General features: G+C 46.8%; 1 protein-coding gene across 3 annotated transcripts in view; it reads right to left on the bottom strand.

Annotated features, from left to right (window-relative positions):
• Positions 1–22,670: 22,670 nt before the first annotated feature.
• Positions 22,671–25,204, bottom strand: part of SH3BP4 (SH3 domain binding protein 4) — an 84,981-nt gene continuing 82,447 nt past the window's right edge. For all 3 annotated transcript variants that reach the window (XM_064587287.1, XM_045867682.3, XM_045867681.3), the window contains one exon: positions 22,671–24,712. In XM_064587287.1, coding sequence (XP_064443357.1) covers positions 24,488–24,712 — 225 coding nt within the window. In that variant the 3' untranslated portion in view covers positions 22,671–24,487. The remainder of the gene's footprint in view (positions 24,713–25,204) is intronic.

The following is a 25,204-nucleotide window of genomic DNA, read 5'->3' as shown; positions in this document are numbered from 1 at the left end:
TCAATTAACGGTTTGCCCCATTTGTTCTTTCTCTGTGCGTGTGAACTGTAATATGGCCCGTATTATATATCTATGTATGTACATGTCCGTGTCCGTGGCCTCCCCCCGGAGCTACTTGACTATTTGGAAGTTGCAAGTGTTCTGATGCTTCACTCTTAAGTACTAAGAATGAGGTCATTGTCTTTTATAAGCATCTCTACCACTATTGTACCCAAGAAATTTAACTTTAATATATCATATGACCTAAGAGTCAACCCATATTCAAATCTTCCCAATTACCTCCTTCCTGATTGTTTTAAAGAGAGACTGTGATCAAGAGCCACGAATTGCGTTCAGTTGTCCTGGTTTTTTCTTCATCTTTATTCTTAAGCAGCCAATCTGTTTCCTGTCTTTCATGACTCATATTTTCAGAGTCCAGGCTGGCTTTTTGTTTTCTTTTTCCCGGTGTCCCCTAATTTGGCTCCAATTTGTCTCACTGTCTGCTCAAGGTAGGACTTGAGGATAGACATTTTGGCAGGAACGTCACATGTGTGACGTGTGGATCAGCGCCCCCCATCAAGAAACACACACACGACTGGGCACCTGGCTGGCTCAGTCAGTCAAACATCCGGCTCTTTGTTTCTCGGCTCAGGTCATGATCTCAGGGTCATGCCCCATGTCAGGCTCTGCGCTCAGCGGGGAGTCTGCTTGAGATTCTCTCCCTCTGCCCCTCCTCCCTCACCGAGTAAGTAAATAAATCATAAAAGAGACACGCATGACAAACATGACTTATCCCATTACGAGGGATGAGAAGTTACCATTTTTAAATATACATTATCCTTTAATCTGTGGAGTGACATTTTGAGCCCATGTGACTATGTTCCACAAAAGCCTTCCACCTAATGATTTTAAACATCAAGTGTGATCTCCACCTGAGTAATTAAATCTGTGATTTTTCTATTCTATTCTATTGTTTCTTCTCTATTTATGAGTATATTATTTCATAAAGAGGACCTGTCCCCTCGCCGCTTTTTAAAGTATTGTTTTGGATTCATGAATACCTTTCTAAAAAATTCACTGTGTTTACAATCAAATTTTTTTTTTAAAAACTCAAATCAGCCCAAATTTGTACAGGGAGAGGCCCCTCAAGAAAGCTGTTTTTGTATGCCCACATCAGTCTTTGGGCACCTCCTTCTTTCTGACCCTGTAAGATATTCCAGGCTCACTTTGTACTTTCTAGGCTGCAGGCCTAGAGTCAGTCACCCTTCCCTTTGGTGGAGAAAGGAATTTAGAAACCAAGTTCTGGGCAGCCGAGTGTCCTTGTTTCTGTATCCTGTCGGTGGAAAGAGATTCAAAATATATATATTTTTAAATTATGAGTTTGAGCTGATGATGTCTTTACCTCCAGCCCAACATCAGAGGGTTCTTGCTCACATCCCCACAACTCATATTCGTTTATCCCCTCCCATAGCAAGATTCCTTGTTTCCAACATTTGCATATTGACTCATTTGCCCAATCCTAGAATACACATGAAATAGTATTTTGTAATTACTACACCAGTCTCACTACTGAAAACAAACCTATTATATAAATTTTAAGATTTCTTTGCAGCTCTTTTGTCCTCAAAAAATATCCCACCCATGGGTGTACAGCCAAAGTAAAATTTTCAAAAGTTCCTTGAATTATTATTTGTCTGCGTGCTTATGATATTAATTTGATATATAGTTAGATTCATCTGTTTCTTCTCCATAGTCATTGAATTTGATTCCAATAAGAAAAGCCAGGGAAAATAGAAGACGGTCACTTTATGTAAAGAATGTGCATAGCACCATGACAATGAAAAATATTACTTAGGAAATTAAAATATAAATTTTAATTTTAATTACACAGAAGAAAATTCCCAAGAGAGGTGGTGATATGAGGTTGCCCAGACCTAGAGCATGTTGGCACTTTGTTCTTCCATTCTGATTCCTTTGAGCAGCCTTCAGAGAGCTAGGGAGACTTCCTAAATATTCACACAATAAATAAGGGCAAAGGTGAATTTGAGAGGTGGAAGTGGGATGATAAGAGAGATGATCAAGGACCAAGTTGGAAACACGTTGCTTGCCGCGGGAATGCAAAAGCACCCAGCAATCTCAGTGGATGCAAAAAGAAAACCAAAAGTGCATTAAAGCCCAGTTATCCATGAGGGAGCAAGACTTGCCAGACACGGTTTTGACTGGTGAGTAGGGTAGGAGGGATGGACAAGACAGAGTCACAGCCTGGACGGTCTGGGAGGAAACATCAAGGGTTGTGGTCATTTTGCCCTGAGCCAACTGGTCATTACACCATTTGATTTACAGAGTGTTCTGCCCCAAATTTGGCAGCTGAGTTGCTAACTTTTGATCTTTATTTTCCCAAAGTGTAATATATACTGTTAATTAAATTTCAAGTCCCATGTGATTCACAAATTTCATGATTTTTAAACTTTGCATAATTTCTTACACTGTGGTCCAAATGCTGCTGACCTCCCCAAGGAGTTAATTCACATTAGCCCGAGCTGGCAATAAAATTAAAATGTCAGATGTGAGTGAGATCTATAGTTTTCTGCCTTAGTGAACAGCTGAGTCCTTGCGTACTGTGACTTCAGATACGTTGTCCCACGCCTCATCTTAAACTTACCTAGCAGAGCCTCGATTCCTCATCCTGGGTTTCCCTGGAAACCATTGATAAGATTTCAAAACACTTCAAAACAACATAACCGCTCTCTTGAGATGTTTCCTCTGTTGCTGAGGAAACCCATCTCTTATTTTGGCTTGGGAGTGGAGGGAAGGGAGATTCTTATGCTGGGGGCAGAGAGGGATCTGAAAATTCCTGAGAGGAGCACCAGCCCTGAGTACGAGGGCCCTCAGAAGTTTCCATCCTTCCGCCCACTGGATGTGGTCCCCCGCCCTCCCACGGGGGTCCCCATGCACGCCCCAGGCTGGGAACGCTGTGAGAGACCTCTGCTCTGAAGACCCCAGCCCTGCTTCCTCAACTCCCCCTGCACAGCTAGAGATGCAAACTTTGGGGAAATGTATGGGCGGTGTAGCATGCAGTACGCTGCTGGGTCCCTCTGGGGTTTTCTTGTCGCTCTCCAGATCCTTCATAGAAACCAAGATGTAGAACCAGGTCCCATCTTCTCCTGCTGCTCCAGCCCACCTTCCTGGGTGTGGGGAAGGTCTGGGGTGGGAGGCAAGGAGGAAATGGAAGCTGTCCTGGAGAGAGGAAAAATCAATTAGAGGCCTTTCCTATCCCCTCCAGCCAGGGTTCATTCTTGTGCCCAGTTCCCCAGGGAGCAGAAGGGAGCGCCGTGCCAGGGTCAGCCTCCACCCCTGGTCTGGGCATATGGTGCAGGGGGGCTGCTAGGGCTGGGTGGGGGGCACCTATCACCGGGAGGGGTGCGAGGGGGGAGCTCAGGGAACAGTGGGGATGCCCACCTGGATCCAGGCATGGGCATAATTGGGCGTTGGGCCAGGGCAAGGTGAGGGCTGAAGCAGGGGATCCCAGCCCCCACTGGCAGGAAGCTCCATGCGGGAGGAGGCGGGAGAGGGTGCTGAGGAGGGCGTTCCCAGGATGAGCCCTGGAGGAATGTTCCAGAAGGAGTCAGAGGTATCTGTTTCCAACTTCGGGTTCAGAACCACCTCACAAACAGAGAAGTCCACTTTTTAAAGAACAAAGATTTTCAGGAAAGTAAAACCATAGGTCACTCAGGCTCAGTTCTGACTGATGACTTTGACTCAGGATTAGTTAGGCCTGATTCCCGGCTCCCCCAGCCTCTCTCTGAGGGGGAGCATCAGGACCCCTGCTTCTTGGGAGGGCAGAAGAGGGCCTTGGGAGTCTGGCTGCTGGCCAGGACACATGAGCCACGGGCGGCCGGGGAGGGGAGAGGCCGGGCGGGCTGGGGCAGGGAGGCGGGGGATGCTTCATGTGGGAGACAGCTTTTGAACGAAGCCTAAAATGGTGTGTACTGTTTCTTACAAATGAGAAGGAAGCAAGACCTTCCGGGAGCAGCATGCTGGAGACTGTTGAATGCTCAGCTGTCTGGAGCTCGGGTGTGTGAAGGGGGAGGTGCAGGTGGGTCTGCGCAGGTACAGGGAGCCTGGGTCCCCCTTTGTTCACAGATTGGGAAGCCCACAGCCGGGTGGTGGCTTAATGGCTGCTGAGCATGCTCCCCTTGGACACGGGGCATATCTTCCTTCTCCCAGGAGGATGCGGGCAAAGGCAGGATTTGGAGGAACGGCAGGCAGGTGGAGGGGCATAGTTTGGGTCTGTGGCTTTTCAGATCCGTGCAAGTAAGAAAATGCCTGCTGTGAGAACGATCGGCCTGTAAGCTGAGCTGCCTGGGCACAAGGGAAAAGTCTCAGTTAACACTCCTCCTGCTGGAGCCAGTGCCCTGCCAGGTGGGGAGAAGGAGAAGAATTTGCTCCAAAGAGGGGTACTCACCTGGCACCAGGTCACATTCCCTCTTGCCTCCTCAAGGATGCCGGTCCCCAACCTCCCTCGCTCCAGCATCATCAGTTTTTCTAGCTGTTCGATTATTCCCGTTAGCCCACAGACTAAAAACGGACACCCACAGAAGCACCTTGTGAACTTGTCCACTCCCCTGGCGACCGTCCTTGTTTTATCCCCGCCTCCAGGGCTCAGCGTCCAGAAAGAGTTGTCCCGACCTGCTCTCCAGGCTTCCCTCCTGCCACAGTCATGCTCTCTCTTTGCTCTGTTGGGCCTCACGCAGCCAGAAGTGGATAAAGCCCCATCCTTGCTCCTGGACACACACTCAGCCTTGGCCCGTGGGTGACCCACTCTCGGTTATTTGCTTATTTAGGTATTTGTAAGTACCTGAGAACTCAGGAGCTGGTGCGTTAGCAATGACCTACACGAAGCCTGTAGTTTTGCTGCCCTTCACATCCTGCTGCCTTCGTCCACCAGAGGCTGATCATCACCCGAATCTTGCTTTTGCTTTCTGCATAGCTTTACCACAGTGCTATGGACTAATTGAGTTCACCTGTCTGCTCTTCTGTCGCTGGCCTGGGGTTGTTTCCATGGCTTTGCTAAGGCCCCCAGAGCCGTGGGGAATATTCTAGTCCAGGTTTCCTGTGGTACGTGAGCACTGTGTCCTGGGTTTGTCTCTCTTCTTCTAAAATTGTTCTCAGAACTATTTTCAACGCACACGTGGCTGGTTTGCTCGGGAAGTGCACAGTGCAACGTCCTGCCGCAGACTCTGCTGTCCCCACGCCATCATTTTAAGTGATTGCAAACTCCGTCGCATGGATGAAGCCATTTCCCTGACAGCCGCCTCTATGCATGACTCATGGAGGACGCAGAGAAATCCACCACGAGCGTCCTGATGGCATAACTTCCCTCGTATTCAGATTCATTTCTTCTTTTCTTCCATATCATCTCAGATCTTCGAAAACGAGGGTCAGGGAAGCAAATGGCCACACACGGACCTCCCTTCCCCCACCAACCACCTGTGCCCCTGTGGGCTCGCTCTTTGGCGTATTTCTACAGATTTGTAAAAGATTGACTATCTATTGTTAAACAATTGAGAGATGCTCCTTTGGCTTTTCTAGAAGGGACTGGAAGAGTTCAGGATTTCTGCAGACATAACAGATGTTGGGTGAAAGAGAGGGAAGACACTGGAGGAGAAGATAAAAGAGAAAGACTGTCCCCACATATGTGGAGACTAAGGAGCAGAGCCATCCAGCGAGTGGTGTTCTCGTTATTGGGTGCCATAGAACAAAACTCCCAAGACGTGGAGGTGGAAGACAACAGCCACTTTATCATGTTCTTGGATTTCGTGGGTCAGGAATGCATGCGGGGCACAGTCAGGATGGCTTGCCCCTGCTCCACAATGTGAAAAGCTTGAGTGACTGGAACCTTCTGGAGTGTTATTCACTCACCTGTCTGGTGCCTGGGCCGGGGCGACCAGAAGGCTGGGCTGAGTGGGGACAGTTGACCAGAGCGCTTCCTCATGGCCTCCTTGTCATGTGGACCTGCTCAGAGCACGGCGGGGCGGGGTGGGGGGTGGTGGTGCTCAGAATAATAGGACTTTTTACATGGCAGTCAGGACTTCAAGAACAAATGTTCCAGAAACCACGTGGCCTCTTGTCCTGGTCTCAGCTGTCATACAGCCTCCCTTTGCCATATTCTACTGATTGAAGCAGTCACTGTCCTTCCAGCGCCAAGGGGGCAGCTGCCGAGAATGCATGTCTGCATGGGAGCAATGGCAAAGGGCCACTTGACAAACTGCGGAGAGCTAGGAAGGGGAGGAAACCGAATCTGGGAGAAAGGGTAGCTCGGCCATTCTGGAAGTCCCAGGAGAGAGCAGCAGTAGTGGGATGGAGATGGGATGTGGTAGCCCGACCTGGGGAACTTGAAGACTTGGCGCCCATGGTCACGTTCTCCCAGAAGACAAGAGCTGGGGAGCTGCATAGCGCCCCAATCCAGCTACATATGGTGAAGGGCCGACCATCCAGACACAAAATTGCTCAGCGGCCCATGGCTCATACTCTTCAGATGTCCTCACCAACTGTCATTTGGGCTTGGCAGTTCTTCCCTGAGTGAGATAAAATGAGCCGAGATTCAACTGGAATAAATTCATTCTAATGAAGAAGAGGAGACTCTATGCCAGCTATAGTAAAATAGTATTTGGGATCCACCGGCTTTTTAGTTGCAGAAAGGAAGCAGCCCTGGGCACTGGCCGTGGGTAAATCAGACTGAGGAAAGAGGTGTCCGGTGGTCTTGATGAAGCTGTGGATCCAGGAGCACAGTGGGAACTGATGGTCTCTGTTGCTAAGATGGAAATGAATGTCTCTACTATTCCAAAGATAAAATAAAGTCTTATGTGAATGACTAGTAAGAGAGTCCCGTATTCTTCACTTGACGGGTTTCCAAGGTGTGAACATTTACTCCTTGGCGTGGGGTGGCTGGAATCAGAGCCTGGCATCCTATACTTTTTTGAGAGAGGTGTCTGTGACCCAAGGCTGGGCTGGGGACAAAATTCTGACTTAAGGTTGGGCTGATCTCGCCACTCTCCCCCGGGGTGCTCTATGAATGCTTAAATGTCACTGCGACTGTGGTCATGGCAGCGAGCAAACTTGGGTCCATCCTGGCGCCCCCACCATTCCAACCATGACTTTGCATTGGAATTTCCCCAAAGTAGCGGATGACACAAACAGGTAAAAAATGCACCAAACGCGAAGCATGTCTTTGATCAGGACCTGAGGCTTGAGGGAGTTTCCCATGGGGGAAAACAGAAGCAATTGCCTTGTGGGTGTCCTGCAGGGTCCCAGAGGAGAGTGCTCCTTGAGCCTTGCAGGCTTCCTAGGGAGATTCATAGGAATTCCTGGGGGAGGGGGTTCAACATTTTTCACAGAGTTGCCTGGATTACGAAAAAGATTTTTTACATTGTTTTCCTTTAAAAAAAAAAAAAGAAAGAAAGAAAAAGAAAACCTTTTGGAAAAGCATTCTTTTGGCAGCACATTGCATCTTTCTGTGGGTAGTGACCTCACTGCTTCCTGTTACTGTGTAGGCAGAGGCAGGACTCCCGCAGGCCAGCCTAACCTGTGCTCATCTTAGGATTCTGTTAAATCTTGGCATGTCTCTGTGGCCCATGTATATGGCCTCTGGAGTGAACCCACCAAAGATACATTTGGAAAAAACTCATCTTAAGATGAAGGAGAGTAGAAGAATACAGAGTGGCCCAAACCCAATGACCCAGCTGGGGAGGGGAGGCCCATTCTGATTCAGGACAGCATCTGTCCCACAAACTGGTCCATGGCCCAGCCTGTGTAGACTCACACCTGCATCTTAGGAAGAGGATCTGGAAATTAAAAAGTGGCTAGGAATGAACAGACTTGCTGCTTCACTAAACTTCCCCCCTCTGCAGTATTGACTGTGGTGGGGAAAGGGTGTGCAGTTGGTGGCTTGGCAGCCTGCCCACAGACGTTTCATGGTGACCTCAGTGGTTCTCTTGCAGCACCATTGGCTTCAAAGACATTACTGACCCCCACTTGCACAGCTGGAATCAGGGCCTGGCATCTCATTCCTACCTGTGGACTGGGACGTGGAGACAATTCCTAGGAGCTGAGCACACAGAATGATTTCCACATCAAGTAGTCCAAAGGGCCCTGATGAGATGGGCAAGACAAAGAGTGGCCTGGAGATGACGAAGACCCAGTGAGGAGGCCTACCCAGGGGGTGGGGAGCTAAATCAAGGAGGAGTTCTCCGAGTCAAAAAAACAGGCAATGAATCAACACTGACCAACTAAAACAGGTCTAACTTCTCAGCTATTAGATGTCAAAGATATTTTAAAATTATAATTCCAAGGGAGATCTAAAACCAGAGTCAATGGGGAACTTTATAATGGATGGATCAGGCTGGCAACAACTAATTCCTCTCATCTAATTTAATGTCACCAAAGGAGGGACAGCCAGACATCCTGTGCCTCCCAAAGCTCTGCAATGAGAAGTTTGCAGCACCACCTGTGAAGTATTGTTATCCATAAATTGAACTTGAACCCAATCAAGCCTCTAGATCTACCCATTCACAGAAAATATGAGGTTTAGAATAAATTTAAATGATGCCCCAATGATTCAGCCAGCCAAATCAGGAAGTGAGACATTCTGTCGGGCAAATGACCTGGAAAATGATCGGCTTGTTTCCAACAAATAACTGGCATGGAGAAACCAGAGGAGGAGACAAAACTGTTAAGATTACAAGAGAATTAAGAGACACATCAGCTGAAAGTAATAAATAGAGCAAATGAACCATAAAGGCCAATTCCAATTTCCTAAGACAATCAGGAAAGTCGAAAAGAGATTAGTTATTAGGTTACAGGAACAAATTACTGGTAATCTTTTCAGTAGGATGATGGTATTGTGTGTACATTTAAGCTTTGATCACTTATTTGTTAGACATAAATATTGGGGTATTTATGAGTGAAATGATATGATATCTGGGATTTATCTTAATTGTTCCAGAAAAAAAAAGGTTTTAGGAAGACAGATAAACACAAGGAACAGAGTGTGGGTGATTGTCAAAATAGGTGATGGGTGCTGAAGTTCACTGTATTTTTCTCTATATTTTTGTGTGTTTGAAATGTTTTCATATTAAAAGTTAAAAAAAATTGTTCCCCTGGATTAGCAAAGGTGTAGAGAATTTTTTATTTCAGATATTTTATTATCCAGCCTGTCAGTTTCCTATGGTTCTATGTTCTATTTCTCTCCTTATTATATTCTTGCTTTCCTTAAAATGTTGGGGCACATTTATAATAACTGTTTTAAAGCCCTTCTCTGCTAAGTCCATCATCTCTTCATCATCTGTAGCATTTCTGGGTCTGTCTCTATGACTGATTTTATCCTTACTATGTGTCACATTTTTCTCACACCTTTGTATGTCTAGTAAGTTTTGATTGGGTATTGGACATTGTGAGCATTACATTGTTGTCCTGATTTTGTTGTCTTCCTTTAAATAGTATTCCAGGGTTTTTTTGTTTGGTTTTTTTGGCAGGCATTTAAATTATTTTTGCATCAAATTGATCTTTTTGAGTCTTGTTTTTAATTTTTTTGGTAACAGGTTTAGAGTCGTCTTTATTCTGTGGCTAGTTTTGTCTGTGACTAGAGCATGACCTTTCTGAATTCTTTTCTGAAAGCCCTGTGGTGAGGCCTCTCCACTTGACTGGCGGGAACTGGATGAGCCCTGGAAATTAGTTGGCTTACAAGTCTCTAGAGTTGCTCTTTAAAAAAGGTTTTTTTATGTGGCTTTACTGGAGACGTAGCTGCTAGTTATCACTTTGTTGGTGATATTTCTAAGGAGGAGCAAATGGGAGTCTGAGGCCACAAATTAAGGATGGGGCCTGGGTGAGACTCTGTAGTTGTTCTTTCCCTGAAAGCTCAACTTTCAACTTGGAGAGGAGGTCTTCATGTACACAATATAGTGTTTGCCCAAAGACACAAGGACACTGAAGGAGAGCTTCCAAAGGGCAATTTTTCTGGGTAGCTTATTCCATTCCAGTGCTCTGCTCCACAAATCCTGAACTCCCTGAACTCCAGTCCCTGACCCTTAACTCAGTGGGATCTTTGTGATTCACTTGGATATCTTTTCCTTGTGCTGTGCTCTGGAGAGTACCTCCAGGCAAAAATCTGAGGCAATGGTGGCATTCACCTTATTTGTTTTTCTTCTCTGAAAATCCTGCACTGACTTTGGTCCAATGTCTGAACACTGTTGTCGCCTACCTTTTGTCCAGTTTTATAGTTGTTTAGTTTATGGTAGGAAGGCAAGTTCCGTATTGGTTACACCTCATGGCTGGAAGCAAGAGTCCAACTTTGCCATTTCTTTAAAAAAAAAAAATTTAACCAGTCTAGAAACCTCTTCTATTAAACGAACCAAGGCAGAGATGAGGTCTAGACAAAGTATAATTAGTGTTTTATGGCCAGTATACACCTAAGGGAAAAAGTGACCATGACTCATTATATTGTCTTATTCTTAAATTACATCTGTTATCTTTGCAGGAAGAAGGAGAAAAAAAAGGACAAATAGAAAAACAAAACAACCATAAACCAGAATAGAAAAGGGAACCAGTTCCTATGGGCCTCTAAGTCTTTTAAAGGAAATCCGATCGTTAGAGTAAATAACGAACAAACTAACCTGCAAAAACCCGGAAGTCTCCCTCCTCCCCCATAGGACACATGCATTACCCACATATAAGAGTGTCTGGATCCAACACTTATGAACATGCACTGGTCTCAGTGGCATGCAGAAAGCTTTGAATTTCCAATAACAGTCTTTGAGTGGACAGATGTTGGTATAAACCACTTTTATTATGAGTGTGAGTTCGAAACAAATGAGCCTATTCAAGAACAAGGACAGAGAGGAGGGGCAGTAGAATTCCCATACATTTTCTCTTCACAACTGTCCACCCTGCTCTCTCAGGCCCTCAGGTCCAGAGCAAAGCAGGCTTCTCTGTGTGCTGGTGGAGTGGTTGGCCTGGTCAAGGTCACATCTGACCCTTCTGAGTAGAAGGGAGTATCCCACGATGCAGGGCAGGCAGGACGCCAGCCATCAGCAACCACTCACATTAACGGATGTAGCTGTATCTCCAGCATTCTGAGATGGGCCTCCTCACTGATTTCCACTTGCAACACAGAGGATCATATTTCCCTTGATGTGCGGTTTAGGTTGACTTTGCAGAGGTTAGACCTTATTTTGTCTTTCTTCATTTAACTCTGGATAATGTATGGATAACTCGGGAAGCAAAAGTGGCAGTGGAAAATGTGTGTTGCAAAGCAAAAGGTGGTTAAGTGCAGCTAAAGGCCATAAGTTTTCCCAGGAGACTAAAAGGAACTTCTACTGAGTTCCTGTTTATGGATGGCAGCCCTTCATTTTGACAAAGTTGAGCTATAAAGCCACAGGTAATGATATTAGAACCAGACGCCTGCAGGTAGTTTTCAGGAGCCTATCATACATTCAGATCTCTGGGTATGAAATGGTTTTATAATATATGATGGCAGTTTTGTTCCTTTAAGCAATTCTAAGTACAATAGAGGATGCCGCTTAAAAGTGAATGAGCGGCAAGGAGGTGGGCTGAGTTCTTCAAATGAGGGAGATTCTCACTGTTTGTGTGTGGATAGAATCAAGGGAACCAACAAATTAAATACTGTGCTTAGCTTTAGTTTCGGGCTCTGTAGAGTGGTCAGACCATCCCTGTGAGAATTTGAGCGACTCAGCAGTGGGTTCCTCTCATCCCTTCCCCTTCCCTTCCTACAAGTGTTTATTGTGCTGCCCAATGCTGGCCACCGGGGCACAACGGGGAGCAGAGCCAGACAAGGCACCTGCCCAGAGTCCTGTAGGAGAGGAGGACGTCAGGGAAGTAGTTACATTAAAGACGTGTAAATTACAAAGTGGGCAAGTTCTCAGGGGGTTGGGGGGGAAGGGTCATGGATCTACATGAAGGAACCTGGCCAAGGCCAGGGACTGGAGGGGAACCCCGGGGAGGTGCTGGAGAAGGAGTCTCCCAGGGGAAAGCCAGGAGGCGCACAAGGGAGAGAGCCATCTCCAAAGAGGGGAGCCCGCTTGTGCCTAGGAGCCCGCTTGTGCCAGTTCAGAGAACTGAAAGCAGATCTCACACGTAACCCTCCTGTTCCTCTTGTCCTCAGGAGGTCTCTGCTAAGGTTTAGTCTTCTCCGGGTTGACCAGATACCATTTTGGTCTTCTCTCATCTATCCAGAGAAGAGAGTTCTGGTTATCTCTTCTCAGAGCGACTGGAGCCCGTGAGGAGGGGCCGTGCAGAACCCCCAGTAAACGTTTGTGCAAGAGCACTTACAGCTCCCTACATTTTTTTATTGGTTGTCTCTTTAATTTTTCATGCAGCTCCCACAGGGACATTTTAAAGATTCACAAGCTGTCAGAGAATGTTTCAAAATACTCGAAAGAATCAGACTACATGAAATCTACCTCTTTAACATATTTTAGAGCTGTGATAAACAAAGAATATTTATGTTAGAGAAACACAGATTTAAATTTATCTTCAGAAACTAAACGAAATGGAAGTAAATGAAACTAAATGAAAGAACGGGTATCTCTCCAAATGACAGCTTTTGGATCACCCTACCGTTATTCCTTTGGGTGTGTAGAAAACATAAATCAAAGGTGCTTTGTATGATTTAAAAAATAGCATCATGTGTGACCATGAAAGAGGAGCTCAATCTGAACTCATTCTCCAATCATTTCGCCAGAAGGCGGAGCAAGTACCATGTAATTGAGGGTGTATTTTCTCTTTTGGAAACGAAAATCTCACTCTTTTTCCTAAACTGTAGGTATTTCGGCAAAGATAGACCCAAATAATTTTTCCTCCCGTATTAAATCTGGATCCAGACAAACCCTTCACGTTTAGGACAAATACTGCATTGTAACAAGACAGGAGGGAAAAATCTGAAGACTTGGCTTTCCTGTCGCATCTCTTTAAAATACAACGTTTTCAAATTAAAGCTTCAGAGTGACTGTAAAGAAAATGGAAGATTTCCAAGGTGGAGGAGGGTCTTCAGCTTATATTCATACTTAATTTCTGGTGAGACGTCATTGTTCATCAGTGGGTTCTTGGCCTCTGGAGAAATACCACGTTGCAGATATTGCTTAGCAAAATATCCCCAAAAGGCAGCTCAGCCGAGAAGTTCTCTGGCTGTTTGATGGTGCAGCTTGCACTGTGTGTAGGCGGCTGGGGTCGGGAGAGGGATGGGGGTGGGAGGTGTGATCCCAGGAGGCTGGCTGCTAGTCCACAAGGAGGATGCTTCTGGTTAGAACTCAAGACCACATCACGGTAACGATAAGTCAGGACCACTTCATTAGACTCTAATCCTGTGTGAATGGGGATCTATTGCTTCTGTGGACCATCACTGTCCATACCTCTAAAGGCCTATTTGGTCATCTGGTTCAAGACTACATCACGTCACTTCCGGCTCCCACTTTCTCCAGTCAAACCACCTCACTGTTCACAGGCTCATTCCCTGCTGCAGCCCCAACCCCAGGCCTCCTGCCCTTAGTTAGGAGGAGCTCTGGTATCTGGTGGTGAATAGGAAAAGAGCGCAGATAAAAGGCATCCTTGCTCTTTTTCACAGCAAAGAATGCAAGCAAAATCTGCAAATGGGCCAGGCCCCTAGAATGTTTGGTTGATAACAGGTGCACTCAGTTTAGTCCAAACTGGAACGCTGGTTGTGACTCCGAGTGAACCAAACCCTGCTGGCTGTTTCGTTGTATGCCTGTTTTACTAAAATGCATTTGGCATTAAACTTAACTCATTAAACTCATAAGGCTTACATGTGTACAGTGCTGTGTGTCAGTGATATCTGGCTGCACGTTCACAATGAGGCTATTAGGCCAGTTTTTTTTTTTTTTCTTGCCAGCTCACGGCAGAAAAATCGGTCCATCCGCTTGGGATCTCCACTGGCATCTGTGCCTCTTCCTAACGGGATTTCTGGGTGGTTTATGGTTATTGCAACCAACTATCGGACCACCCCCAGCCTCCCTCCTCCAGTGTACTGGCTAATGAAATGGAGGGAATTCTACTGAGAGCGACTGCCAGGAGAGTTCTCGTTTCCTTTGTAAAAGGAGACAAGCTTCGTTGGATGACCCCATGCCCTTTGCCCTCTCCCCTTAGGACTGCCTGGAAAATGGACCTGGCACCTAGAGATCTGAAAGCAGTCTTGACCAGGGCGCAAAGCCACGTTAAGGATGGCTGTGGGGGGAGAGAAGGAGCCTGGCTCCCTGAGCAAGTGCATCAGCCCCCAAACACTCACCCGCCCTGGTCAATTTATCAGTGAGAAAAACAAACCCTTTCCTCGATATAGCCACTCTTAGTTTCTGTGGCATGCAGCCAAGTGCAGTCCCAGCAGATGGGCAGAATGATGCATGTCGTATGTAAGGTATGCATGGTGTGTGGTTGCTGAGAGCCTCTGGGTGGGGTGTGCCCTGGGTGCAGGCTGGCAAGCTGCACGGGGCCATGGCCAGCAGGCTGGCCTCTTCTCCCTTACCCCTCCTTAGCTTTACGCTGCTGGATCCCTCTGGGATACTCATTAAAACTCTGAATAGTATAGTCTTTTACAGGGACATCATCTTTTCCCATGGCTTCTAGGCCAGTGGTTGTTGCACTTTTGTGGATTACCAGCCTGTATGACAATCTATTAAAAACTCCAGATACCCTCCTCAGGGAATGCACAGAGCAAAATGAACAAAAAATCAGCACACTATTTGAGGGTCTCCTAGACGCCCCCAGAAACCCATCGAGGTACCCTGCCTGAAAACATCCAGTTCTAAGCATATAAATCAATTTTGATTATCTGCCTATCTATACCCACTTTACTGATTAAAATATGCAAATTAGGTACTTGTTTGATTTTTTAATTTTGCAAATTTAGGTATTCGTTCTCTCCCCAGAGCCAATTCTAAATGACTCTCATTTCATACATTATTATCTGTAGCAAAAAATATATGGAATTATGAAAATACCAGCATTCCAAGGTAAGAAATCAAAAGGCACGAAAAAGATATGCAACAGAAAGTTCTTCCCCCAAATGCAGATCTCCAGGCCTCAGAGACCCTTCTTGGACATCTGTGCAGATACAACCCACACGCTCACACGCTCATGCACAAGTGCACACATAGAAGAACGCCCCACACCTCCCGGGTACCTCTGAGCCCATTGAGCCCACACTGGCCAGCAGGAGGGACTTCTCCAGAGTCCTTGCCTAAGGACCAGCATTAACCAAATGAGAGGACTTGCTTCTGCCCTCACGCGGGGCCTCCTACGGAGGGAGGAGGCAGCTGGAAATCCCCACGCCTGGCCGTGAACGTTAGCCCCTGAATTCGGAACACTGGGCGGGGCCCAAACCTCAGGCCGGGCTGCGGAGCTCGGTCTCCGGCAGCGGGTAGGAGGCCCTGTCTGCCGAACAGGAAGCCCGAGGAGGCCCAGGGCTGGCAGCGTGTGCCCGCTAAGCACCAGCCGGCGGCCCCTTTATGCCTCTCAGGGTGGGGACAGCCCAACAGGTGCCTGAGACATGGTCCGTATAGAGAAGCCTCCCTGAAAACAATTGCCTGGATTTTAATTAAAGTTCAGCAGGAGGCGGATGAAAGTGGGACAGTGTGGGGAGGCCAGGTGGCTCAGGAGTCTGGAGCCGTGGTTACAGAGATACGTGGACGTCACAACACAGAAGCCGTGCCCATCGGCTCCTATCCAGAAACGGGAAATCCCTTCCATTTCGTCTCTGCCTAGTGTTTTGCCATACAATTAAAAATTGAGCCTGCCCTCACACTTCAGCACACCTCGGACTCAGATGAGAAGCCTGGGAAAATGCAGATTCCCGGGCCCCCACAAGCAGCTGATTCTGAAGGTCCGAGAAGGCCTTGCAACCTGCATTTTTAAATGTGCTTCCTCCTGGTGAGTCTCCTTCAGGTGGTCCGTGGACTTCACTTAAAAAAAAAAAATCAGGCGAGTGGTCATGGCAATTGGTTTAAAAAATGATCTTATATAGCTGACTTTTTTCTCAGGATCCCTAGGCTGGTACCCGCCTCACTCCCTCCCAGAGCTCTGGGCGGAGGAAGACATAGAGGAATCCGAAATATGAATGATATTTTAACCAGACCTCTGTTATAATCTGGTTGACTTGCAAAATAACCAAATAGGAGTGAATATTAAAAACATTGGAATAACACAAAGTAAAGTTTTATGTTTTGAAGACATTTCGAAAATAATGATGCTAATCGCCTGCCTTGTTGGAAGGGCAGTGTGAGCACTGTGCAAAGCTCTTCCGTTCAGGAAGAAATGCTGCCTGAATGCATCAAAGATATCCAGTAACATTTTAAGCATAATTTTGGAATATAGTACATGTCGCAAAGAGAAAACTGAGTTGCTTTTACTCGGGTATGAATTTCTGAATGCAAAGCAGATTTATTTTTGTTTTGATAGCCCTGGATATCCTGTGCATGGCATCATGACCCCAGCCCTTGGTACCTCTCTATGTATTTTGCACAAACCTCATATTTGAAAAATGAGAGCTATCTCCCAGGGTCTGGGAAAAAGACATAAATCTCCAAGGTCTGTATAAATTATTTCTAACTAGGTCAAGTGCCTGTGTCCCTCACCCATCTCCATTACCTTTTCTGTCTTTAATTTCTCGACTCATCTCTCACATGGAAAATGTGATAATTAGGTATACGTAAAGGTGTTTTGCAAAATGACTTGGAGAACTGGAATCTGATTTTCCAAAGAGATTTTTTTTTTTTTAACACATCAAGGTATCCTTATGAATTTACTAGTTGCGCAAAGAACAGACCTGCATCCGGCACATCTGTCCACACACAGCATTGCATTTGTGTATTTCAGTGTGTCAAGGCATGAAGCTGACTCATCAGCCTGGATCCTACTCTAAAGTCTTCATTCTGTAGATGTTGATTCTAACCAGGCTCAGAGTCCAAAATGAAAGTGAGTCACTTCTCCAGATCCCTTCTCTTCTATAGGAGGATGGCCCTGGGAGTGCTGGAGTTGCCAGGCAACCACCCTGCTTGCCCGGCCACCTGCGCCCTCCTTGCTCAGGTGTCCAGGGAGGCCTGACAAGACCGCTCCCCGGGAGCTATAGATGTTCACCAAGTGTCTCCACGTCTGCTATTCTCACCTAGGTGCGATCATCCACAACTTGGGTGTGAAATGACTTTGCATTTGGAATGTAGAGAAAGACGCGGATGTGTGAACAATAAAGCTAACACTTGTTATTCCAAGTGTGAGCTTCGGCTGAGCTGAACACATGTGATGTTACAGCGGGAAGACTGGTGAACTAAAACGAGTAGAGATAAAAATTTGTAGAAAAATATCCAGAATAGACTCCCCATAAAACTTGCATTTGTTTGATAAAAAGAAATCCCTACAATTACACACAAAGCTATTCGGGCTCTAGTGCTAGTCTCCCTTCCCCTGGATGGTCTGCAGTGAACCCTGGGAGTTCATTCATCCAGCCATGCACCCGAGAATTTACTGAGTGTGAGCTTAAACGTACTGTGAGTTGGGCACCGTGGCATCTTCCTCACTCAGTTTATGGTCTGTGGGGCACAACTCGCAAATGCACGGGAAGACTCGGATTATATTTGCTGTAAGGGCGGAGGGCTGCTGGAAGACAGAGGTGGGGTTTTTTCTTGGTGCGTCCAAGAAGACCTCCCAGGGAAGTCTGATGATCAGAGCAGAACTCTGAAGGAATAAAATTCATCAGAAGCCCAGGTGCTTGTTTGCAAGCAACAGGAACTGGCCCTGGCTGATTCTTCTGGGAGGGGTATTATTAAAAGATAATTGAGTCAGAGCCAAGATGTCCATCGACAGATGACTGGATAAAGAAGATGTGGTATATATATACAATGGAATATTATGCAGCCATCAAAAGGAATGAGATCTTGCCATTTGCAACGACGTGGATAGAACTGGAGGGTATTAGGTTGAGTGAAATAAGTCAAACAGAGAAAGACATGTATCATATGATCTCACTGATATGAGGAATTCTTAATCGCAGGAAACAAACTGAGTGTTGTTGGAGTGGGGGGTGGGGTGGGAGGGATGGGGTGACTGGGTGATAGACACTGGGGAGGGTATGTGCTCTGGTAAGCGCTGTGAATTGTGCAAGACTGTTGAATCTCAGATCTGTACCTCTGAAACAAATAATGCAATATATGTTAAGAAAAAAAAAAGAAGAAGAAGAAGGTAGCGGGAGGGGAAGAATGAAGCGGGGGAAATCGGAGGGGTAGACGAACCATGAGAGACGATGGACTCTGAAAAACAAACAGGGTTCTAGAGGGGAGGGGGGTGGGAGGATGGGTTAGCCTGGTGGTGGGTACTGAGGAGGGCACCTTCTGCATGGAGCACTGGGTGTTATGCACAAGCAATGAATCATGGAACACTACATCTAAAACTAATGATGTAATGTATGGGGATTAACATAAGAATAAAAAAAAAAAACAGAATCACTTAAAAAAAAAAAAAAAAGATAATTGAGTCATTGGCCAGAGGGCTGGGAGAGGAGCCATGCTCCACGCTGATGTCCAGAACAGGCCTGATGAGGATGGTACCACTTATGTCTTGGTGGGTCAAGGACCCAGGACCACTGCTCTCCCGAATGTTCCACCACACCCCTCGCTTCCTTCTGCAAGTTGCTGGTCTCTGAGTCAGAGATCCAATAGTCACATGCCTGCATTTAGCTGCAAGAGAAGCTGTGAATTTGTGTTGTCTGGGTTCCAAATATAGCGAAAGAGTTCTCAAGATGCCGAGCACCTAGAAAATGTGATAAAGCCATTATTACCACAGTGAGGAGGGTGGTTGAGGAAAAACAGCCACAAAGGCAAAGGGCCGAGGAAATAGACAGTCTCATGTTGTTTCTCCCTTATTTGTCCAAAACTTCAAGCCTTAAAAAATGCATGGCTTTTGGTCATCAGCCAACATTTCACTTTGCCAAGACAGGCATTAGAACCACAACTCCTACAATTTACTATCGTTATCAGTTACCAAAATAAAGGACATTTTAACACCAAAAAGGAATGGAGGGCTTAACCTCAGGACCAGGAGCGATGATTTGATTTGCATAAGTTTGGCTGAATGGAAATCCTCAGTCCACTGTGCTTATTTCTCTCATTTTGAGTGGACAGGTGGAAGCATCGTCAGGGCCAACAATGACCCATGGGTGGGCGTGGGGGCACCCCGCCCGTTCATCTGCTTTAAACCCGGGGGCCACTGAAGGTGGGCGTTAAGCAGAAAGGGGCATGGGTTTCTATTTTAGAAGGACCGTCTTGGTGGCCATGTGGAGGATGATTTGAGGGGACCAGCATGGGGTTGTGGGTCCGGGGGAGACACGGTGGTGGCCAGGATTAAAAGAGAAACCCCCTGAGAGAAATGGAAGGGTTTGAATCAGAAGCCTTCATTAATGATCAATATAATGGGAGTGGGTGTGTGGGGAGAGGGGAGGGGAGAAGCACTGTGGCTTCTCAAATCCTCTCTTGGTCTGCTCTGATGAAAACACTTCCATCTTCCTTCGATTTCAAAGGTCTGCATCTTCCTTATTGGAATACGGATCCTGGAGGGCCAGGAGCTGGCTCTTCTCTCCCTTGATGCTCTGTATGCGCAAGCCTGGCTTCCAGGCACACACCGGACGACCAGCCCTCTGGTCGGCCCTCCCGCCAAGCTGCCCACATCTCACGAGGCTTACGCTGCATGCACACTCTGTTCTGGCCGTCTCTTGCTGACCCCCCTGGAGTGAAGATTACAAAGAGAGTTGTGTTGCATACGTAGGACATGAGTATACAGATATTCTTCCAAAAAGCAAACCATACTGAATTGGGAAATTAAGAAAAATGACTTCAGATATTTAAAAAGTCTCAGACATGACCAGTGCATTTCTCCGATCCCCGTCTCCCTCGTTAGGTAGTACATGGGCTCAGAGAAGCAAAGCTTTAAAAACACTATTTTGGTAAACTGGAGCAGAAAACATCATGCAAACCCTTCGAAGCAACTGGCAAAGCAAATCTGATTTCAGTTTCCTTAGGATGAGCTCCCTGTTTTTTAAATAAGGAAAAAAAAGATTACATCTTCCTTTTCATTAACCTCTAACGAACATTAGCATCTCCTCTGGGCATGCATGGAGGCAAGGGACCTGTATTAGAAATCCCTGTGATTTTGTCAATGATTTCTCAATCTCAGATACTCGCAATGCTCATCACTATTCCGTGAGTTTATGGTAGATGAGACCTGCTACTAGGGTGTTATCTAGTGCATAAAATAGCATATATAACCTCATGACAATTAAAAAACCTTTTGCTAACTGTATGTAAATATAATTGCTTTCATTTGTGAGCTCCTGGTTTCCTTATTTTATGCATTTATTTAATTGTAAGGACTCTACAGCTTTATTCAACTGCCAAGGGGGTCCATGACACAGAAGGGGTTAAAGCTGCACCGTACCCACCCCGATCCTCTCCCTGGTTTCCATAACAGGACGCTGGGCTTGCCAGCAACAGGGGTTCTTTCTTCACTTAAAAAAATGTGGCAAAAAACACATAACAGCTCAGGTCCTGATCCCAGGGTCCTGGGATCTAGTCCCGCATGGGGTTCTCTGCTCCACAGGAAGCCTGCTTCTCCCTCTCCCACTCCCCCTGCCTGTGTTCCCTCTCTCGCTGTCTCTCTGTCAAATAAATAAATAAAATCTTAAAAAAAAATGCCTGGGTCTTAAAAGTGGAAGACATTTGTTTCTAGGTCAAGTACACCTCAATCAAGCCGAATTTTTTTTAAAAAGAAAAATTTGGGCTAAGTGCAAATATTTTAAATACTTGAGGTTTTAGGGAAATGGACCCCAAATCGTAAGGTTTAACTACTGTGCACGCACGTTCCAGCAGAGGCCTGTGAGGGGTGGAGGGACAACCTGGCTGGCTGGTCCCCCAGCCCTGTCCCCGGGGCCCAGCCTTCAGAGGCACGCCCCGCTCCCAGGCACCTGCTTCTTAGACAATGGCCTGTGTGCTGTCGGGTTTCTCTCTGCTTCTGATGCGGAGGGAGGGCACAGCTGGGGGTGGACAGAGCTCACATTGGCAACTGCACCAGCTGGGCATTTGCCGCCCCCCCCCCCCCCAGCTGCTTTCCTTCTCTTAAACCAAGGTCCTCACAAAGATTAACTGGGGCAAACCTTTCATAGACTACAGGTGTGAAGCAAAGCCTGGGCACTTGGCAGCAGTCTCTTTTTCCCCCCAATTCAGGTTACTGTTTCAGATGATGCCATTTCAATCTATTTTACATAAAACTGAATTTTATTACAACATAAATCATGGACCAAACTGACAGTGTTTCCCTCATGCCCAGAAAAGAACTATTTTAGGGAAATTAATTGCTTTTGTTATATACTTGAGTTCCAACTACCATGTTCTCCCCTTTGAACGCTTCGAAAACTAAGCTGGGTCTGATGCCCTCATCATTGGCCGAATAGGTTTTATATTGGTTGTAAACCCAGTACAAAGCCCATTCTAGCCACTCCCAATAGCCAAGCTATCCGCATTCAGGGATGCGTTTCTATCAGTCGTGGTCAATTCCCTCCCACAATACATTTGTGGCACCAGGCTCTGGGGACTCAGCGATGAGTTCAGACGCTCGATGACCTCAAGGAGCTCAGTGTGGCTGATGGAGAAAGGAGAGGTGTTCCAGCATGGGGAAGCAGCTCGAAGGCAGGGAGGTATGAGTGTGGGGGATGCCCCAGGAGCTCTGCCGCTGATGGTGTGTGGGATGCGCAGCCAAGGGTGAGCGTGAGCCCGGAGCAGACCGTACAGTGGGGAGAGTGGCTAGGAGGCGGGGAGGGGAAAGGGGCCAGGTGGCCGAGGTGGGGGCTAGGGTGTTGAGAGGAGTAAGGAGAGCAGAGGGAGAGAAGGCAAAGGTTGTAGTTCTCTCGCGGCAGTAGGAATGGTTGGGAGACTACAAGGTGCTGGGATCTGGTGACCACTGTAGGGAAGGTCCCAGGACCAAGCCTGGGCTTGGCTGCTGTACCAGGTGACACAGGGGGTGGGGGCTTGATGTGGCACCTGCCCCATGTGACATGACCGCATGACGGTCAAGTGAGGACCAAGGCGGGCATTTATTATGGACAAAACTGTCGTCTTCTTGGTAAATTGTTTTTTTTTTTTTTCTTTTTTTGCAGCCAAATCCTTTTCCTGAATATTTGGTCCTCAAAAAACACCTGCAAACACCATAATTTTATATGCAAATGACTATTATTTTGAATATGAGAATTAACATCGATAAAGAACTGGAGATTTTTTTTCCTTTTTTTAAAATTTTTTTATTTTAAGTAGACTCCATGCCCAGGGTGGAGCCCAACGTTGAGCCTGAACTCACAACTGTGAGATTAAGACCTGAACTAAAATCAAGAGTTAGATGCCTAACCAACTGAGTCACCCAGGCGCCCTGAGAACTGGAGATTTTAACCGAGCTTCTTGGACCGGACTACAGAACATTCAGTAAAAAAATAAAAGTTATCTGCTAAACCAATGGTCACACTGTCATCTAGGGGTGGCTCTTGGGGGAGGGAGCCATTATTCACAGATGCTTTCACTAGGTTTTATTGTTTTATTTAAAGTTTGGTTGGGTACAGAAAAACAGACACACACACTTAATAGGTTAAAATATCCAAATAAAATTTACTGCAACTTTTGTAGAATTTAATTTGTGCTACAAGACATGTTGCATAGGAAACTATTTAAAGCCCCTGAGGAAAAATATCCACGGTTTAAGGTGCAAGTGGTTTTGCTTCTTCTTTGGGGAGAAGGCGAGAGATGATCTCTGGAAAGAATGAAGGTGGAAATGAGAAGCAGAATTTAAGGTTATTTCATGGGATGAGTGGGGAATTGTGTGTCCTGCTTCTTGCAGCATAAAAAACATAGTGTTTTTCTGTGTGTGTGTGTGTTTTTTTTTTCTAGCCAGTTGGTCTTCAGGATCTGAATCAATAGATACATAAAAATGTTTCAGCCCAATAGGGATCAACCACTGATTACACTAGGTAATTAACATAACATGTTTCAAGACAGATTTAGAGAACGCGTTCCAGGTATCCCACGGTCCAGGAATCCCCACATCACTTCATACAAGCAAGCTGCGTGTCCCGGCACATTCCCGGGGATCAACTCTCTTGATTTGCCAGACAATTCTCCCCCCCTGCCCCTTCCTCCCTCCCGAGCTGCCACCTCCGCAGTGCGATCCTGGAGCCCAGCACGCGGGCCCACACACAGCCACGCCGATCTACAATGGTAAGGTCCTCAACGCAACGCTCTGCCAAGTCCCTGACTTGAGGTGGGAAACATTTTCATTTTTGGAAAACGTTCATCCTGCTTGCATAATCTTTCTATCGTACACAAAAAAGATGGTGTCCCCTATGTGATTTCCTAGGCCCTGGGGGCCTAGCAGCAAGGGAGAGGGGTTGATTTCATATGGAATGAAGCGGGAGTTACCAGCCACAGCGGGCACCTCTGTGCACACGGTAGCACAGGGCACCCCTCCCCGCCCCCGGGGAGAAACAGGACAGTGGTGGCTGGAGGCTGCGGGAACCACCGCATGGCAAATGGCACTGTTCTCTGGAATGACCGACTGCACACAGGTGGGGGCCATGACGAACGCCAGCTCCCAGCTGCCTTTTCATCTCGAGGGCACCTGCTTGCTCACGTAGGAGTTGACTTTGCCCACTAAAGCTCGAAGACGGTCCACATGTGCTGTCGCTGATCACTCACTGTAACACGAGGCAAAGGTACAGAAGAGAATGAAGTCGAGAGGGGACAGCAGGGGCTAGGACGCTCTCAGAAAGGATGGGCAAGAGCTGGACTCACCTACCGAAAAACCACATTCCTATTTAATTTATCCTTTTCACAAGCAGAGAGCAAAAGAGGTCCAACACTTGAACAAGCGTCTCTCCGCGCGCTAAGTGTTGAAATGCAAAGTGTGGCTGGGAATCGCAAATGCCCCCAGTGACCTTTAAATACATATATACATCTGTAACATAATTTAAAAAGGTCTCTTAGAACATAAAAACCTCAAAGCATCCTCCCCTATTAAGGTGTGGATTTTGTGTATGTGTGTGTTTTTAACCTTTACGGTCCATTAAAAAAAATGAGATACCACCTTTTTCATATGCCTGCCCCCCCATACTTTAAAAAAAGTGATTTTAAATTTACATTTATACCTAACAAATAGAAAGCTATTTGATTGGCAACGACCTGTGGTAGAAATCCCCTTCAGGCCTCCCCCAACCCCCCCGTGATGGAGGAGGGTGGTGGAGCATTGTGTGTGCTTGGTCCTCGGGTGTGGGTCCGGCCCTCGAAGGACCCCGGACGTGTGTGAGCAGCGGCCCTTCCTCCCTCCCCGGTTCCACGTGGCGGCGCGGGCACCCGGGACCGATGGAGGGCGTGTGGCCCAGAGCAGTGGCAGCTGCCAGGGTACCCGCTCAAATCACAAAGTCGTCGTGGTCCATGGGACTGAAGGCAGCAGCTCTCAGAATGTCCAGGGAGTTCACCAGGATCAGGGTCCCCGTGAGGTGTTTCCAGCGCTTGGTGATGGGGTTTTTCATCTTGTCCAGGCCTATGTGTAGTTCCTGGATGACATCCCGGTAGCTGTCCCCGATCTGGTGGCTCCAGGTTAATAAAAAGTCATAGGCGGGTTTCCACATGGCCTGCATGGTGGAGTCGCCCAAAATAAAAGGGGGGGGATAGAGAAGATTAGGGACAGTAAGAGATTTGATCCTATTATTCGAGCCTATTAACTGCAGTCCCTTTGCTCATTATTTATGCTTCTCAGTGGAGAGCGAGACAAAGCCGGAGAAACCGGTGGAATGGACTCTGTCCAGAGCCAGCACATTTCTGAGGGAAGAAGGTGTTTTGTGCAAGAGCAGATAGCAGAGGGTGCCTGAGCCAACAGGAAGGACTGCTCTCCTTACAATCCCTACACCCCTGCAGCACTTTCTAGGTGGGCCATTTCTTTAGAAATTCGTTGCATTAATAAAGGACACCCTTATTCTGGGATTTCCTCCTTCCTAGGTCTCCCAGGCCCGAACCAGCTTTCCGGAAACTTAAAGCAACCTCCGCCAACCAGTGAGACTACAAAGAACCTCTGAGCAGGAACCCAGCCGGCTCTGCCCGAAGTTGCACGACATACCAGGTATTTA

This window comes from Mirounga angustirostris, unplaced genomic scaffold (genome assembly GCF_029215605.1).
Source record: "Mirounga angustirostris isolate CCGP_5_RB_7025 unplaced genomic scaffold, mMirAng1.0.hap1 SCAF_3, whole genome shotgun sequence".
Taxonomy (NCBI): Eukaryota; Metazoa; Chordata; class Mammalia; order Carnivora; family Phocidae; genus Mirounga; species Mirounga angustirostris.
The sequence above is the reverse complement of the archived record's forward strand: the minus strand, read 5'-3'. Positions and strand labels throughout refer to the sequence as shown.